Below are 19608 nucleotides of genomic sequence, written 5' to 3'. Positions count from 1 at the left end.
ATGGGCTGTGTACCTTCCTGTCCGTATGTATTAAATATTCTCACAAAGCATGAAACGCGGGAGTGCAGAAATAAAGGAGATATATTACATAATACCTAAAAGCCCCGGGAGCAGTCACACTGACGGCCACGCAGAAAACAATTGTATTGTGATTATACAGAACGGTATTCTGCTTTATTATTATTATTTACCAGTCCACAATGTGTTTAGCTGTAATCAGATTAGTCTGCACTCTCTGCCTGAGTGAATGACTGACAGTCTATGACTGAAAGTCAATCAGTCTTCTGAAGGCTGGCCCTTGCTTGCCAGCTGCGCTGCTTTGGTCAGTCAATTAGCATCAGGACTAGTGAAAATAAACACCAGAGACCGTGGAGTTTTACAACGCAACCAAATATGGAGTTGATGTTTTGGATCAGATGGCACGGAAGTATTTTGTGAAAGCTGGCGCCCGACGGTGGCCTGTTCAGGTGTTTTACAATGTATTGGACCTAGCAGCCATCAACTCCTGGGTACTTTACAAAAAATGCACAGAGAAGAATTTACCAAGGAAAGAATATATTTTACAGTTAGCACAGGAACTTCACAAGAAGCATTTGGAACAGAGGGTGACTGCCAAGTGTGTACCCACAGCTGAAGCTGGCAACCCCGCTGAGAGCTGCAAGAGATGCCAATGCCAGGTTGGCAAGTGTAATAAAAATAAAACTTCGGGCAGCTGTGCCCTGTGCAGAAAGGCGGTGTGGAGAAGCTCATTATCTGTGTTGATTGTGAACAGCCTTAGACTCAAGGTAAAGGAATGCCCTTTTGTCAAAAAAAAGAAAAATAAATTCGACTTTTTTTTTATAACTTCTTGTTATTTATCTACATTGTTCAGTTGCTTTTGCTCATCTGATAATAAACCGATTGCTGTTGAAAAGTTAAAAATGTATTGCTATCGTTTCAGTTTTATAAATATGTATGTTGTAAACCGATGTCTGTTCAGATGTTTATTTATTTACATTTACATTTTCTTGTTTTGATTTGTAAAATAAAAATTCATATTATATATATAATAATATAATATATATATATATATATATATATATATATATATATATATATATATATATATATATACATATATATATATATATATATATATATATAATGATATAAATATATGCTTCGGTTGTTCAGATGTTTGTGACGTACTCAATAAAATTTTTTTTAAAAATGCCATCCGTTATACTATTTACAGTGTTTTGAATACAGTCGTCAGAAAGACGGCTGCGGGGCTTCTAGGTATGAGTATATCTCCGGTCCTTCTAGTGTTAAGGCATATGTATTTTAAAAAGGCACAGACACTGCAGTGCGTTCAAAAGCACTTATACAAAAGATGCAATATAAAAAGCAAAAAGTATTACTATGAATATACGATGGCGGTAATTACCTTATTTTTAAAAGGGTGGTGGACTTTAATAAAGACTATTAGAAAATATGTAGAACATTTGTTTCTAAAATTATTTTCTTTTTAAAACTGAATGCACATTTACAGGTGCACATTATATACTGAGAATTACAGTAATAGCACAGTCAGTAGCTAAATGCAATGAGCTTGGTCCTATGCATGTTAACGGGGAAGAGATTTAGCCACAGTATTCAGGGTTCTTTGTTGACTTACAGTTCTGGTGGCTCTTGGTCATGCTCTCCGAGTCCAGAGCATGGTAGAACTCATACACAGAGCGTCCCAACAGCTCCTCTGAGCAGTACCCCATCAGCTCTGTGACTCTGCAAAACAACAAAGGGTGGCCTTCATTATGATCATATGAGACGCTGTGAAAGTCAGCCATAACTATTAAAGTGCTAAAACCTGAAATACGAAAATAAGCTTTCTAAATTCAATGATAAACATTTCAACTACAAGTCCTTCTCAAGGTCGAGACTTCTACTTAAAGCATTTGTCATTGTATTCTATGAAATTACATCCTGTGAATGTGTAAGCATTCCATTTGAATTTAAGAAAGCTTTACAGTTTCAGGAAATTACATTTTGTTTTGCTTTTGCAAAAATATCTGCTGCCTGTTTCCTTAAATATAAATTAAATAAATAAAAAAAAAACATTAATTGCTGGAATGAACAAGAAAACAAAATGAGGACGATGTCCTTTTAAATTACAAAGGTCAGACGCAAAGTTGAAAAAAAAAAAAAGGCATAATTTTCTACTTGTCATATTATAGGGACCAGCTGGTGAGAATCATTTCAGAGATGTAACTTTTTTTTTTTTTAAATGGCTATTACAAAGAGCGTTAGCTTATTAGTGTATCCGTTATTCATTAATGCATTAGCCTCCCACGACATGGTGAGGCATTTGTAACTGATCAAACGTCGCGCTCAGAAAAGAAAGGAGAACAACTTGATCTTGGCTTCAAAGCCAACTTGAAAACCCGACAGCGATTGCAGTTTTTGAAGGGTCTTGTTATTGGAAGCATGTATAACAAGTACTTTTCTTTGACAGCGTGAAAATGTATTAAATCACACGAAAGCTTCTTAGCCCGGTTCGTGCCTCTGCTTAGCTAGATAAAGAAACTCTTTGGGGAACATTTCTGGGCTACTTACATTAAGTACATAATAATCACTAGATAATTATTTTGAAAAGATAACTGTCAGGACCCAGGCATTATTCTCAATGACTTCTAATCCCCCATGTTTTTTAAGACTATTTTTGTAGAAGTTTGATATTTAAAGTTGAAGTTTAAGGAGTGTTGCCCACTGCGTTCTTATTAATTGGAGTGGCACAGTGGTTAGAGAACACTGGGAGGCACTGCAGAAGGACCTGGGTTCCAGCACCATACCATCATTAAAAGCCAGTCCCCAATCACCCAGGCTGTGAATGAGCCCCTAATGTATAATCCGGTCGGACGTGACGTTGGTCATGTCTGCAATTTCATATGGGTTTTATTATTTAAAGCACCATGTATTCTACCCCTTGTGGACAGCTCGTAATGTCAGGATGAAACCAATTACCGTGTATTTGAAGCATTATGTCACCGCTTACACCTTTCCACATTGATGTTGTTTTTATTACATTTCTTCGGGGGGGTGAATGTTAGTTTAACATAATTGCTTGCACCAGAAGGTCTCCTTCATTAGCTGTTATAACTTGTTTTTTGGTATCACATGATTTAATTAAATAGAGATTGGTAATGCATTAGTGCAAGTTATCTGATCTGCTTGCTTCCATGGTTGTCATTGTAATCACAGGGACTGCAATTCAGAGTGACAGCACTGGCAACACCTGTCAGTTAGAACCTCAGCAGAGACCTTTAAGCTGTGTGCGGGTTGTGGTTTGTTTCAATAGAAACCCTGTGCTATCACATTACCTACCTTCAATAGAAACCCTGTGCTATCACACTACCTTCAATAGAAACCCTGTGCTATCACATTACCTTCAATAGAAACCCTGTGCTATCACATTACCTTCAATAGAAACCCTGTGCTATCACATTACCTTCAATAGAAACCCTGTGCTATCACATTACCTTCAATAGAAACCCTGTGCTATCACATTACCTTCAATAGAAACCCTGTGCTATCACATTACCTTCAGTAGAAACCCTGTGCTATCACATTACCTTCAATAGAAACCCTGTGCTATCACATTACCTTCAGTAGAAACCCTGTGCTATCACACTACCTTCAATAAAAACTCTGTGCTATCACATTACCTTCAATAGAAACCCTGTGCTATCACATTACCTTCAATAGAAACCCTGTGCTATCACATTACCTTCAGTAGAAACTCTGTGCTATCACATTACCTTCAATAGAAACCCTGTGATATCACATTACCTTCAATAGAAACCCTGTGCTATCACATTACCTTCAATAGAAACTCTGTGCTATCACATTACCTTCAATAGAAACCCTGTGCTATCACATTACCTTCAGTAGAAACTCTGTGCTATCACATTACCTTCAATAGAAACCCTGTGATATCACATTACCTTCAATAGAAACCCTGTGCTATCACATTACCTTCAATAGAAACTCTGTGCTATCACATTACCTTCAATAGAAACCCTGTGCTATCACATTACCTTCAATAGAAACCCTGTGCTATCACATTACCTTCAGTAGAAACTCTGTGCTATCACATTACCTTCAATAGAAACCCTGTGATATCACATTACCTTCAATAGAAACCCTGTGCTATCACATTACCTTCAATAGAAACTCTGTGCTATCACATTACCTTCAATAGAAACCCTGTGCTATCACATTACCTTCAATAGAAACCCTGTGCTATCACATTACCTACCTTCAATAGAAACCCTGTGCTATCACATTACCTTCAATAGAAACCCTGTGATATCACATTACCTTCAATAGAAACCCTGTGCTATCACATTACCTTCAATAGAAACCCTGTGCTATCACATTACCTTCAATAGAAACCCTGTGCTATCACACTACCTTCAATAGAAACCCTGTGCTATCACATTACCTACCTTCAATAGAAACCCTGTGCTATCACATTACCTTCAATAGAAACCCTGTGCTATCACATTACCTGCCTTCAATAGAAACCCTGTGTTATCACATTACCTTCAGTAGAAACCCTGTGCTATCACACTACCTTCAATAGAAACCCTGTGCTATCACATTACCTACCTTCAATAGAAACCCTGTGCTATCACATTACCTTCAATAGAAACCCTGTGCTATCACATTACCTTCAATAGAAACCCTGTGCTATCACATTACCTTCAATAGAAACTCTGTGCTATCACATTACCTTCAATAGAAACTCTGTGCTATCACATTACCTTCAATAGAAACCCTGTGCTATCACATTACCTTCAATAGAAACCCTGTGCTATCACATTACCTTCAATGGAAACTCTGTGCTATCACATTACCTTCAATAGAAACTCTGTGCTATCACATTACCTTCAATAGAAACCCTGTGCTATCACATTACCTTCAATAGAAACCCTGTGCTATCACATTACCTTCAATAGAAACTCTGTGCTATCACATTACCTTCAATAGAAACTCTGTGCTATCACATTACCTTCAATAGAAACCCTGTGCTATCACATTACCTTCAATAGAAACCCTGTGCTATCACATTACCTTCAATAGAAACTCTGTGCTATCACATTACCTTCAATAGAAACTCTGTGCTATCACACTACCTTCAATAAAAACTCTGTGCTATCACATTACCTTCAATAGAAACCCTGTGCTATCACATTACCTTCAATAGAAACCCTGTGCTATCACATTACCTTCAATAGAAACTCTGTGCTATCACATTACCTTCAATAGAAACTCTGTGCTATCACATTACCTTCAATAGAAACCCTGTGTTATCACATTACCTTCAATAGAAACCCTGTGCTATCACATTACCTTCAATAGAAACCCTGTGCTATCACATTACCTTCAATAGAAACCCTGTGCTATCACATTACCTTCAATAGAAACCCTGTGTTATCACATTACCTTCAATAGAAACTCTGTGCTATCACATTACCTTCAATAGAAACCCTGTGCTATCACACTACCTTCAATAGAAACCCTGTGCTATCACATTACCTTCAATAGAAACCCTGTGCTATCACATTAACTTCAATAGAAACCCTGTGTTATCACATTACCTTCAATAGAAACTCTGTGCTATCACATTACCTGCCTTCAATAGAAACCCTGTGCTATCACATTACCTTCAATAGAAACCCTGTGCTATCACACTACCTTCAATAGAAACCCTGTGCTATCACATTACCTTCAATAGAAACTCTGTGCTATCACACTACCTTCAATAGAAACCCTGTGCTATCACATTACCTTCAATAGAAACCCTGTGCTATCACATTACCTTCAATAGAAACCCTGTGCTATCACATTACCTTCAATAGAAACTCTGTGCTATCACATTACCTTCAATAGAAACCCTGTGCTATCACATTACCTTCAATAGAAACCCTGTGTTATCACATTACCTTCAATAGAAACTCTGTGCTATCACATTACCTGCCTTCAATAGAAACCCTGTGCTATCACATTACCTTCAATAGAAACCCTGTGCTATCACACTACCTTCAGTAGAAACCCTGTGCTATCACATTACCTTCAATAGAAACCCTGTGATATCACATTACCTTCAGTAGAAACTCTGTGCTATCACATTACCTTCAATAGAAACCCTGTGATATCACATTACCTTCAATAGAAACCCTGTGCTATCACATTACCTTCAATAGAAACTCTGTGCTATCACATTACCTTCAATAGAAACCCTGTGCTATCACATTACCTTCAATAGAAACCCTGTGATATCACATTACCTTCAATAGAAACCCTGTGCTATCACATTACCTTCAATAGAAACCCTGTGCTATCACATTACCTTCAATAGAAACCCTGTGCTATCACATTACCTTCAATAGAAACCCTGTGCTATCACATTACCTTCAATAGAAACCCTGTGCTATCACACTACCTTCAATAGAAACCCTGTGCTATCACATTACCTACCTTCAATAGAAACCCTGTGCTATCACATTACCTTCAATAGAAACCCTGTGCTATCACATTACCTGCCTTCAATAGAAACCCTGTGTTATCACATTACCTTCAGTAGAAACCCTGTGCTATCACACTACCTTCAATAGAAACCCTGTGCTATCACATTACCTACCTTCAATAGAAACCCTGTGCTATCACATTACCTTCAATAGAAACCCTGTGCTATCACATTACCTTCAATAGAAACCCTGTGCTATCACATTACCTTCAATAGAAACTCTGTGCTATCACATTACCTTCAATAGAAACTCTGTGCTATCACATTACCTTCAATAGAAACCCTGTGCTATCACATTACCTTCAATAGAAACCCTGTGCTATCACATTACCTTCAATAGAAACTCTGTGCTATCACATTACCTTCAATAGAAACTCTGTGCTATCACATTACCTTCAATAGAAACCCTGTGCTATCACATTACCTTCAATAGAAACCCTGTGCTATCACATTACCTTCAATAGAAACTCTGTGCTATCACATTACCTTCAATAGAAACTCTGTGCTATCACATTACCTTCAATAGAAACCCTGTGCTATCACATTACCTTCAATAGAAACCCTGTGCTATCACATTACCTTCAATAGAAACTCTGTGCTATCACATTACCTTCAATAGAAACTCTGTGCTATCACACTACCTTCAATAAAAACTCTGTGCTATCACATTACCTTCAATAGAAACCCTGTGCTATCACATTACCTTCAATAGAAACCCTGTGCTATCACATTACCTTCAATAGAAACTCTGTGCTATCACATTACCTTCAATAGAAACTCTGTGCTATCACATTACCTTCAATAGAAACCCTGTGTTATCACATTACCTTCAATAGAAACCCTGTGCTATCACATTACCTTCAATAGAAACCCTGTGCTATCACATTACCTTCAATAGAAACCCTGTGCTATCACATTACCTTCAATAGAAACCCTGTGTTATCACATTACCTTCAATAGAAACTCTGTGCTATCACATTACCTTCAATAGAAACCCTGTGCTATCACACTACCTTCAATAGAAACCCTGTGCTATCACATTACCTTCAATAGAAACCCTGTGCTATCACATTACCTTCAATAGAAACCCTGTGTTATCACATTACCTTCAATAGAAACTCTGTGCTATCACATTACCTGCCTTCAATAGAAACCCTGTGCTATCACATTACCTTCAATAGAAACCCTGTGCTATCACACTACCTTCAATAGAAACCCTGTGCTATCACATTACCTTCAATAGAAACTCTGTGCTATCACACTACCTTCAATAGAAACCCTGTGCTATCACATTACCTTCAATAGAAACCCTGTGCTATCACATTACCTTCAATAGAAACCCTGTGCTATCACATTACCTTCAATAGAAACTCTGTGCTATCACATTACCTTCAATAGAAACCCTGTGCTATCACATTACCTTCAATAGAAACCCTGTGTTATCACATTACCTTCAATAGAAACTCTGTGCTATCACATTACCTGCCTTCAATAGAAACCCTGTGCTATCACATTACCTTCAATAGAAACCCTGTGCTATCACACTACCTTCAGTAGAAACCCTGTGCTATCACATTACCTTCAATAGAAACCCTGTGATATCACATTACCTTCAATAGAAACCCTGTGCTATCACATTACCTTCAATAGAAACCCTGTGCTATCACATTACCTTCAATAGAAACTCTGTGCTATCACACTACCTTCAATAGAAACCCTGTGCTATCACATTACCTGCCTTCAATAGAAACCCTGTGCTATCACATTACCTTCAATAGAAACCCTGTGCTATCACATTACCTTCAGTAGAAACCCTGTGCTATCACATTACCTTCAATAGAAACCCTGTGCTATCACACTACCTTCAATAGAAACCCTGTGCTATCACATTACCTGCCTTCAATAGAAACTCTGTGCTATCACATTACCTTCAGTAGAAACTCTGTGCTATCACATTACCTTCAATAGAAACCCTGTGCTATCACACTACCTTCAATAGAAACCCTGTGCTCTCACATTACCTTCAGTAGAAACCCTGTGCTATCACATTACCTTCAATAGAAACCCTGTGCTATCACACTACCTTCAATAGAAACCCTGTGCTATCACATTACCTGCCTTCAATAGAAACCCTGTGTTATCACATTACCTTCAGTAGAAACCCTGTGCTATCACATTACCTTCAATAGAAACTCTGTGCTATCACATTACCTTCAATAGAAACCCTGTGCTATCACACTACCTTCAATAGAAACCCTGTGCTCTCACATTACCTTCAGTAGAAACCCTGTGCTATCACATTACCTTCAATAGAAACCCTGTGCTATCACACTACCTTCAATAGAAACCCTGTGCTATCACATTACCTACCTTCAATGGAAACCCTGTGCTATCACATTACCTTCAATAGAAACCCTGTGTTATCACATTACCTTCAATAGAAACTCTGTGCTATCACATTACCTTCAATAGAAACCCTGTGCTATCACATTACCTTCAATAGAAACCCTGTGCTATCACACTACCTTCAATAGAAACCCTGTGCTATCACATTACCTGCCTTCAATAGAAACCCTGTGTTATCACATTACCTTCAGTAGAAACCCTGTGCTATCACATTACCTTCAATAGAAACCCTGTGTTATCACATTACCTTCAGTAGAAACCCTGTGCTATCACATTACCTTCAATAGAAACCCTGTGCTATCACATTACCTTCAATAGAAACCCTGTGTTATCACATTACCTTCAGTAGAAACCCTGTGCTATCACATTACCTTCAATAGAAACCCTGTGCTATCACACTACCTTCAATAGAAACCCTGTGCTATCACATTACCTGCCTTCAATAGAAACCCTGTGTTATCACATTACCTTCAATAGAAACCCTGTGCTATCACATTACCTTCAGTAGAAACCCTGTGCTATCACATTACCTTCAGTAGAAACCCTTTGCTATCACATTACCTTCAATAGAAACTGATAAAAAGACACTTCACAAACTGAACAGAGCACAAAAGGATTCCAATGTAGATCTTTGTGTAACCCAAGGGAAGGATACCAAGCATGTTAATGGAAATGGAATACACCAATATCTAGCTGAGTGATCCAGACACATATGCATCGAATATGACGTACAGAATGAGATGCAACGACAACATAATAGATATGTACAGAACAGTACAGTACATCACAAAGGTTGTTTTTGTGCATCATAATGGATAAAGAGATAAATACCAGAGAAGGTAATACAACAGTTACTTCTGACTAGATTAGCACTGCTTTAATCATTCCCTTTTCTGAAACTAAAACATTCTTTACATATCCTGTAAAGTATCTGGATCTTTTCTGTCAGTTCAGTTGATTTCCAGTACAGCTGCTCACAGCCCAGACGGTTTTGGCGAAGATTAATCTGCTTTGATTTACAGTGTAAAATGATCCCAGTCACAAGGGGTCTTGATCTGGTCACATGGGTGCCCAGTTCAATCACTGCAGCTGGCACAGAGACTGTGCCCTGACTGAAAGAGATTCCACTGCTAATCAATGCCCAAAGCTTTGAAATCACACTTCTTTATCTCTTCATCTCTCATTAGCAAAGCAGCCTTCTTGCAAGTCATTTTTTTCTGTATTTTGTTTAGTTTTCACTTTGAATCACACAAAGTCCATTAACATAAACTGCTTGGGGATTTTTTAAAATGCTACGGTAAAGTTCTAAAGTGTCACTTACATTTAAAAGGATTGCAGCTGCCGCTGTCTGAAACCACGTGCTTCACAATTACTTTCAGACAGCTGAATACAATTAAAATACCGGCATTGCTAGTTCACTACTAGTATGCACTTCAAACACACATAATGTTACTGTGTTGCTGATGCTGCCTTGAAATTGAAGCGTTTAGCCACTACCAGTTACTGAGATCGACCATCCCTGTTCTAGTCAGCTAGTCGGCTAGTCGGCTCTGCAGTGCTACCACGCGCAGCGGTTTAAGTGGACTTCACAAGAGTCAAAGTGAAAGTAAACTCTGAAAAGCTGAATGACCTGCTGCACAGAAAAAGTGATAAGGGATTTACAAGAAAGCCTTGGATCTCACCCAAGCACACAACGCAAACTAAACAATTCCAAGAAATCTTACCTGATACATATATATTGCCATCATTTCATACAGGTCTCAGATTTTCCGATATGGAAACTGCACACACAATATGAGATCTATGAAGTGATGTCAATACCTATTAGAGAAGATTTGCTGGAATTATTTTGTTAGCTCTGTGTAGTTCAAGCACTACCTCATTAGGAAAGGACTGGGAGCAGCTTCATTAACATACAGGAGGGAACTCTGCCAACAGAACACCTGCTTAGAGACAACACTCCATCACTTTGTTCTGGAATAAGACAAATGCAAAACTAAGATTATTTTATCTTGGTTACAAAACTGAAAAGGTTATGGATAGAGGGATGAGAATGACAAACTGCTGCTGGGCTTTTAAAAATTTTTTTGCTGGTAATTCTGTTATTTACTGCTTGCGCTAAGATATTCTTTCAATTAGCAATTCTGTTATATATAATTTCCTTTGACAAGCGTATATTTAGCATAACGAAACGTTGGGAAGTTGGCTCTTTTGAGTATTTTTTAATTTTTTTTTTGTACTTAGCGGTGAATACTATAATTGACATTATTTTGAAACATTTTAAATTTGGCAGGCAGTGCTGCTAGGAAACTAAAAGATATGTTTTCAAAAAATAAAATTTGTTAGTGGAGGTCTTCCAAGCAGCCCCTGATATTTAACCTCACCCCCATTCATCAGCAGCATCAGGGCATGCTCAGGGCATGCTGAGAACAAACTGCAAACTAACCCTCTTCTAGGCTGGGAGCACAGTCCCTGCCAGCTCCTGTGTGTTTTACAGCTAGAAATGACTGTGACCCTGGGAGTTCTTTATATACAGCTATGGCCAAAGGTTTTGCATCACCCTATAGAATTAACTACTGTTGCTTCATAAAGTCAAATGAAACCTGCTGGATAATGTTAAGTTAACATATTGAAATACATACCGCTTTGTAGTTTTATACTTAACCAAAAACTGACAACAATGTGACATTTCAAAATCTAACATGAAATACTGTATTACTATTATGGCTTCCGGTATACTTTTGCGTCATAATTCTGTAGTTTCTTTGATTATATGATGTTATAGATAAAATTCGAGGTGATGCAAAGCTTTTGGCCACAGCTGTACAGTTGTCTTACTTTTGTATAAGCACAGTAAGCATTGTAACTACAGTTGTAGATGTCGTGTGTGTATATACAGTATATTTAGTTCCACAAGTATGCTGTGGTTTGCATTTCTTTTTTGTTATCTAGTCGGGCGAATGATAACTGTCTCCCCATTAGCCTGGACTACCGCACTGCTATTCAAGACAGCTCTGTTGCAAATATGTAATTCTGGCGGCTGCTAAAACACACACACATTTTAAAAAGGTCTACGAGGCATTCCAGCCAGACCAGCTCTAGAGACAGTGGATACTGCTGGTGTGCCTGACCTGTACGGCATTTCAGATCTTGTCATGGGATTCAGTGAGCAAGAGAGAAGGGCTGTCTCTGGAGCCTGGCCAAGCAGACACAATCAGACAGCGGTGCTAATGAAGTCTGCCACTAAACTAACTCTCTATCTCTCTCTCTCTCTCTGTCCCCATTTCACCCTCACCCATACTGTACCAGAAAGCAGATCTAGTAGGGATGGGAATTTTAAACGTTGAAACGTATAAACTCTAAAGAAGTGGTTAAACGTTGAATATGCTAGACGTAAAACCAGTCACGTGACACATTTCACCAAACGCATATTTTTTAATGTATTCATTTTAGTCATTTATCATCATATACAGCAGTCCGTCGCGTATCCGACTACAGTGCTGCCACAGTAAGGGCGGATATTATAAAAGGGAAGGGATTTGGCAATTGCCTCAAAGTAGCTTTTCTAATTGGTGCAACAGAAAGATTGACACTGGGGCGGGTTTTATCCTCGGTCGATCTGGTGCTTCATTGGTACACTGTGTTCATGCTGTAGTGGGCATGGTATGGTTCAGTCCATACAAGTAAATGTAAATAATTATGCCAAACAAAATTGCCATACCACAAGAACACAAGTTCAATGCTTCATTATTTGAAATGAAAGCATTCAGAATTACTGTGGATGAAGTTACATTCAGAATAAACACAACGCTCTAGATGTGACTGTGAATACGTAGAACACGATTTTAAAAAGACTTTTTTCCTTTTTTTCAATATTAATTCAGAGAACGCATACATGTAATTATGTATAGGCTCTGATTTACCAGTATACTTTTACACAAATCATTTTGTTTAAAAAAATAATGTTATTGATATCTATGTAATTTGTCAACAGAAGGGGATATTTTAAAAAAAAAAAATAAGGATTTCTCATTTGTGGCAACAATCCCTGGAAAGGTAGAGTTAATATAACAATGTACTGAAATCTGTGCATTTGATAGATTCTGTAACATATGAAAGCTGTGTTTTTTATTATTATTATTATTATTATTATTATTATTACTATTATTGGTATTGTTTTGTTCTTTGAATATAACACAATGTAAAAGATTTAGTTTAGTTTACTCACTTTGTGCCCACAGGGGCAGCACAGGTACATCTCAATAGTGCAGCACAAATACAAAGAGAGACATAATACAAATGTTTTTAAAAAAAAACGCGTTCCCATTGGGGTTATTTTTTTAATTAGATTATTTTTTAGATTCTATTGATTTTTTAGTATTACATGCAGGACAGCCGTTATTAAGATTGTTACCTTTATTAAAAATGTGCACAGATGAATCTACTGATTTTTAATCTACAGGTTAATCAAATAAATAAATGAATCGAGTGACAGCCCTAATTTCAATATATACTTTGGTGTATATACAGTATGTTTTTTTTGTTTGTTTGTTTTTTTCTTTACTTTTGTAGTTAAGTCTTTGCTTATTTAGGAGTTCTTTGCTTGGAAAATCCTAACCAGGGCTGTCTGTATATATAATGTAATATAAAGAGTTTGTGAGTATGTAGAGATATGGTTTAAATGCTGACATTTAACTAGCAGTTAAACATTCAGAAATATTTACCAAAAGCACATCCCTAAGATCTAGTCTGTCCCTCCCTCTCTCTCCCTCACCCTCACCCATACTCTACTAGTCAGATCTGCAGTGAACAGTACTTGGAACTCTATGAACTCTTTCACTGCAAACTGTCTCCAGTACTTGAGTCAGTGCTGTTGTTCTACAAATCAACTACAACAGAGTCTGTACAACGATCAAGACTATACTGTGACAATTGTCTTCTGTAATTTATTTTTAGTGGTGCAACAACGTTCCTTGCGCATGACCTTGCTTTAGAAATTACCTTTAGCTTTTAGTTTTTTTTTTGTTTTTTTTTAGAAGCAGCCTTCCTCTGTGGTTGAAAAGGGGCATTTAGTTAGTAAGCCGTTTCAAAAATAATTTTACAGCAATAGTGAATTATAAGCAACATACCTAAAAGGAATTGAACATTGTGAATGTTCAGATGGTACCAAGTTTCCCTGTAACCAGATGCCCTGCAGTTCACACACACACCTGAGGTTCGAGTTGTGTTCAGTGAGTCTCGCTCAGCTGCCCTACCTCTCATTGCAGTAGGTGAACATGTCTGAGGTTCGAGCTGTGTTCAGTGAGTCTCGCTCAGCTGCCCTACCTCTCATTGCAGTAGGTGAACATATCTGAGGTTCGAGCTGTGTTCAGTGAGTCTCGCTCAGCTGCCCTACCTCTCATCGCAGTAGGTGAACTTCATGTCTGAGGTTCGAGCTGTGTTCAGTGAGTCTCGCTCAGCTGCCCTACCTCTCGTCGCAGTAGGTGAACTTCATATCTGAGGTTCGAGCTGTGTTCAGTGAGTCTCGCTCAGCTGCCCTACCTCTCATCGCAGTAGGTGAACTTCATATCTGAGGTTCGAGCTGTGTTCAGTGAGTCTCGCTCAGCTGCCCTACCTCTCATTGCAGTAGGTGAACTTCATGTCTGAGGTTCGAGCTGTGTTCAGTGAGTCTCGCTCAGCTGCCCTACCTCTCATTGCAGTAGGTGAACATGTCTGAGGTTCGAGCTGTGTTCAGTGAGTCTCGCTCAGCTGCCCTACCTCTCATCGCAGTAGGTGAACATGTCTGAGGTTCGAGCTGTGTTCAGTGAGTCTCGCTCAGCTGCCCTACCTCTCATCGCAGTAGGTGAACTTCATGTCTGAGGTTCGAGCTGTGTTCAGTGAGTCTCGCTCAGCTGCCCTACCTCTCGTCGCAGTAGGTGAACTTCATGTCTGAGGTTCGAGCTGTGTTCAGTGAGTCTCGCTCAGCTGCCCTACCTCTCACTGCAGTAGGTGAACATGTCTGAGGTTCGAGCTGTGTTCAGTGAGTCTCGCTCAGCTGCCCTACCTCTCATCGCAGTAGGTGAACTTCATGTCTGAGGTTCGAGCTGTGTTCAGTGAGTCTCGCTCAGCTGCCCTACCTCTCATCGCAGTAGGTGAACTTCATGTCTGAGGTTCGAGTTGTGTTCAGTGAGTCTCGCTCAGCTGCCCTACCTCTCATTGCAGTAGGTGAACATGTCTGAGGTTCGAGTTGTGTTCAGTGAGTCTCGCTCAGCTGCCCTACCTCTCATTGCAGTAGGTGAACATGTCTGAGGTTCGAGCTGTGTTCAGTGAGTCTCGCTCAGCTGCCCTACCTCTCACTGCAGTAGGTGAACATGTCTGAGGTTCGAGCTGTGTTCAGTGAGTCTCGCTCAGCTGCCCTACCTCTCATCGCAGTAGGTGAACTTCATGTCTGAGGTTCGAGCTGTGTTCAGTGAGTCTCGCTCAGCTGCCCTACCTCTCACTGCAGTAGGTGAACATGTCTGAGGTTCGAGCTGTGTTCAGTGAGTCTCGCTCAGCTGCCCTACCTCTCATCGCAGTAGGTGAACTTCATGTCTGAGGTTCGAGCTGTGTTCAGTGAGTCTCGCTCAGCTGCCCTACCTCTCGTCGCAGTAGGTGAACTTCATGTCCATGCTGTGGCGACTCAGGAACGTCTTGCTGTCCAGAGGCATGTCGATGTTGGAGGGATGAGGGATGGGCTCACACATCATGACCACACAGGTCAGAGGTGGCTCTTTGAACCCGCACAGCATGTGTGGAGGGCAGCTGTTGTTGTAGACTTTGACTTGTCCAGTGCAGTGCAGGACCTAAGAAAATGGTGGGGGTGGGGGAAGGGGGATACACACAGGCATGAAACTGTGGACCCACAGCACAAATACAAATAAAAAAACACAACTAAAACTGGGTGAGATAAGGACTATAAAAGAGGTTATTATTAATAAACTCTACTGAAGATCTGAAGTGTTTATAATGGGGGGAAAAAGCAGTCTGACCAATTTATTTTTAATCAAATTATTCCCAATTCATTCTCAAGCTGTATTGATAGCGTTGTAGTTTATCAGCGTGTCACCCACTGTCCATGCCACAGGCAATATTCAGCTGAACCTCTTAAGGTCTGCTGTTGAAATGGAAAAACATGACTGATTGTCCCAGCTTTCTGTAGTATTGTGCAGGGACTGTGAATGGAAAATTGGGCCCCAGGAAAGGACAGTGAGCAATGAAGACACCATGGGCCATATTTTCAAAGTTTTACTCTCAGGCTGTAATTCACTTTAAAAGAGGAAAAACACTTTAATTGTACAAAACTAAACCAAAAACCGAAGTTATATATAAGTTCTCTTAAGCACTATTAAGGTGTTTTGTATCTCATTTTGTAACATGAACACCTTTTTATTTTTTTATTTTTTTGAGTTAAAGAATTGTGGAAAGACTTTGAAAATAAGGCAATTGGAAGCTTCTGATACACTTGTCTTTGTGCTTTTTAAACAAACATGCATCCCTGCTTTTGGTATTATTTCTGTGAGTTAGGGAAGCCAGGTCACCGCTCTCTGGCCATGTTTGTTCAGACACTGTTAATGATGCAACATTTCACATATATGCTTTGTACTTCACACAGTCGATGAATGGACGTGCTTCTCACCTTCCAGTTGGCTGATTTGAGGTTGACAGTCCGGCCTCTGTTTGTAACTGTGCATTTCATTCTCATGAAGAAGTCACGCTCTGTGTTTAAGTCTTTAATCTTCTTGCCTAGGCCTAAACACAACAATAGCAAAAAGGCAGGTCTGTCATGCATTTATTTCAACATTATATATATTGTAGTCAAAAGTTTACATACCACAATGGAAATTTATAATTTAAAAAAAAAAAAAAAAATTTAAGGAAAAATCTTTTGTAGCAAAAGTTTTGCTTTTGTGGACAAGGAAACAAAGTTACAAGAAATAGATGTCTACAATTATTTATTTCAGCATTTTTTTTTAGCAAAACTAAAAAAAATGCTAATTTAAAAGTATTCATACCCTTTGATTCTATGATAGTATTGTCTACAAGGTGCTTGAAATTTCAATATGATAATGCAGAGCCTAATTCTAGAAAATGTGGGACAAAGTAAAAAGCTATCTGAAGACCTTAGGCAGAAAATGATTTATTGTCATAAAGCTGGAGAAGGATACAAGAAGATTTCCAAGCATTTGAGTATCCCAGTTTTAACTATTGTTTTTATTAAGAAGTACAAGACTCATGGTACAGAACGCTCCCTCGGCCTGGAAGAAAGAAGGTTCTTTCACCAAGAACAAGTAGAAGAATTGTGAGGAAGGTTAATAACAATCCGAGATTGACTGCCAAATATAATCACAGTGAATTGACTGCAAATGGGACTGGGGTTTCCACTTCAACCATAGGTCGAGTATTGCATGGTGAAGGTCTCAATGGTCGCAGGTCAAGGAAAAAGCCACTCTTAGGAAAACGTCACAAGGACAATCGCTTAAACTTTGCAAAAACGGCATTTGAATGATGGATGTGAGGTTTTGTGGAGTGATGAAACAAAAATCGAGCTATTTGGTCACGTTGTTAGTCGTTACGTTTGGAGAAAGTCTGGTGAGGTGTACAAAGAAAAGAACACCGTACCTACTGTCAAGCATGGAGGTGGTAATATCCTTCTATGGGGATTTTTTTCCTCTAATGGCACAGGAAATTTAGTTCCAATACATGGTAAAATGGATTCCATAGCGTACTAAAATATATTCGCCAATCATCTGAAACCCTCCGCTACAGAACTTGGTTTAAAGCGCAACTGGACGTTCCAACACAACAACGATCCAAAGCACACATCAAAATCAAGGTTCTATAATGGCCTAGTCAAAGTCCCGATCTAAATCCGATTGAGAATCTTTGGTATGAGTTGAAGAAGGCTGTGCACAAGAGAAGTCCTCGGAATTTGAATGAACTGGAACAATTTTGCTTTGAAGAATGGTCAAAAATCACTAAAGAATCATGCCAAAAGCTCATTTGACAAATATCCTAATAGTTTAAAAGTTTATAATTGCTCAAGGTACCTCAACTAGCTATTACATTTAATTTTCCTTGTCAGGGTATGAATACTTTGAATTAGCAATTTTGGAGTTTTACAAAAAGATTCCTGAAATAAATAATTGTAGATATCTATTTCTGGTAACTTTTTCTCTCATCCAAAAAGTAAAATTTTTGCTACAAAAGATTTTCCCTAAAATTCTTTGCTTTTGAGAAATTTCCATTGGGTATATATATATATATATATATATATATATATATATATATATATATATATATATTATATGATGTTTATTATTATTAAGAAACTAAAGACATTATTCTTGCACATCAAATCACAATCCTTTTTTCTTCTTTTTTGTTTGGAGGAGGGAAACGGGTCAATTAAAACTGCACAGCAGTTTGCATCATTCCTGGTTTCACTATGAACCTTGTTTCCTTCATAAAAACTGTATTTCATCAACATTGTACTGTTTGCTATTATGCTTGCAGTAATGTTAGTTTCAGTTTCCAAATTGTAGTCTTAAGAGCTTTCTTGGATTTTTGGAACTCCCAGCCTGCTGTAGCAACTTAGGAAGTACTTTGCTAATGACCAGTAACATACACTTCAATCTAGTTTGTATCCTGTACTACATCAGATGTCAATGACTGAATGTCAATGACATCACCGGCTGTACTAGTTTGCATTTAATAGCGCTAGATTACAACAAGGCCAAAGTTCATTGTTAAACTTGGTCGGCTGTGGTTTCTGATAACGTGACAACACTGTTAAGCCTTAAACTAACAAAACAAAAAGCAGCTGTTTAAAAATATTTGCACCTCTAATGTGCTTAATGGGCTTATGAGTGGGTGTTGTAAAGATGACTGTGTATGTGTATAGAATACTAAGAGCTGCATATTAAAAGCACATACAAATATAGTAATGTTTATATAACATGTAGTAGACCTTGATATTGATGTGATACAGCCAATGTGATTGTATGAGTATATATCAGATGGATATGCTGTCACATTAAGAGCGTTACCAATAAATGTTTAGTTATTCTAATAGTAAATGCAATATATTTAAATACAATGTTGATTAAAAAAGAAAAAAAAAAGATAGAACAAAAAAGCTATGCCTTGGGGCTCCCAAGTGGCACATCTGGTAACGGCAATCCGACTGGAGTGCAGGAATGCGCCCTATAGCCTGGAGGTCGCCAGTTCGTGTCCAGGCTATTCTGTTGCCGACTGTAGACAGGAGTTCCCAGGGGGCAGCGCACAATTGGCCGAGTGCCGCCCAGGGGGGAGGGCTTAGGTCGGCCATGGTGTCCTCGGCTCACCGCGCTCCAGCGACCCCTGTAGTCTGGCCAGGTGCCTGTGCGCTTGCCTGTAAACTGCCCAGAGCTGCGTTGTCCTCCGACGCTGTAGCTCTGAGGTGGCTGCACAGTGAGTCTGCAGTGTGAAAAAAAGCGGTCGGCTGACAGGCACTTGCTTCGGAATCAGCACGGGGGTAGTAGCGGTGAGCTGAGCCTAAAAATAATTGGATATGCCAAATTGGGAGAAAATAAAATAATTGGCGATTTATATAAATTAAAAAAAAAAACATAGTACAC

The 19608-nt window shown here is 38.8% G+C and overlaps 1 protein-coding gene across 3 annotated transcripts in view; it reads right to left on the bottom strand.

Moving 5' to 3' along the window:
* LOC117410553 (endothelial PAS domain-containing protein 1-like) overlaps positions 1 to 19608 on the bottom strand; it is a 68511-nt gene that overhangs the window by 10452 nt on the left and 38451 nt on the right. For all 3 annotated transcript variants that reach the window (XM_034017171.3, XM_034017172.2, XM_059024823.1), the window contains 3 exons: positions 16629 to 16741; positions 15590 to 15795; positions 1658 to 1764 (listed from right to left, as the gene is read on the bottom strand). In XM_034017171.3, coding sequence (XP_033873062.1) covers positions 1658 to 1764; positions 15590 to 15795; positions 16629 to 16741 — 426 coding nt within the window. The remainder of the gene's footprint in view (positions 1 to 1657; positions 1765 to 15589; positions 15796 to 16628; positions 16742 to 19608) is intronic.

The sequence above is a fragment of the Acipenser ruthenus genome, chromosome 6 (assembly GCF_902713425.1).
Source record: "Acipenser ruthenus chromosome 6, fAciRut3.2 maternal haplotype, whole genome shotgun sequence".
NCBI lineage: Eukaryota > Metazoa > Chordata > Actinopteri > Acipenseriformes > Acipenseridae > Acipenser > Acipenser ruthenus.
Note: the sequence above shows the minus strand (reverse complement) of the source record. Positions and strands in the feature narration are given on the sequence as shown.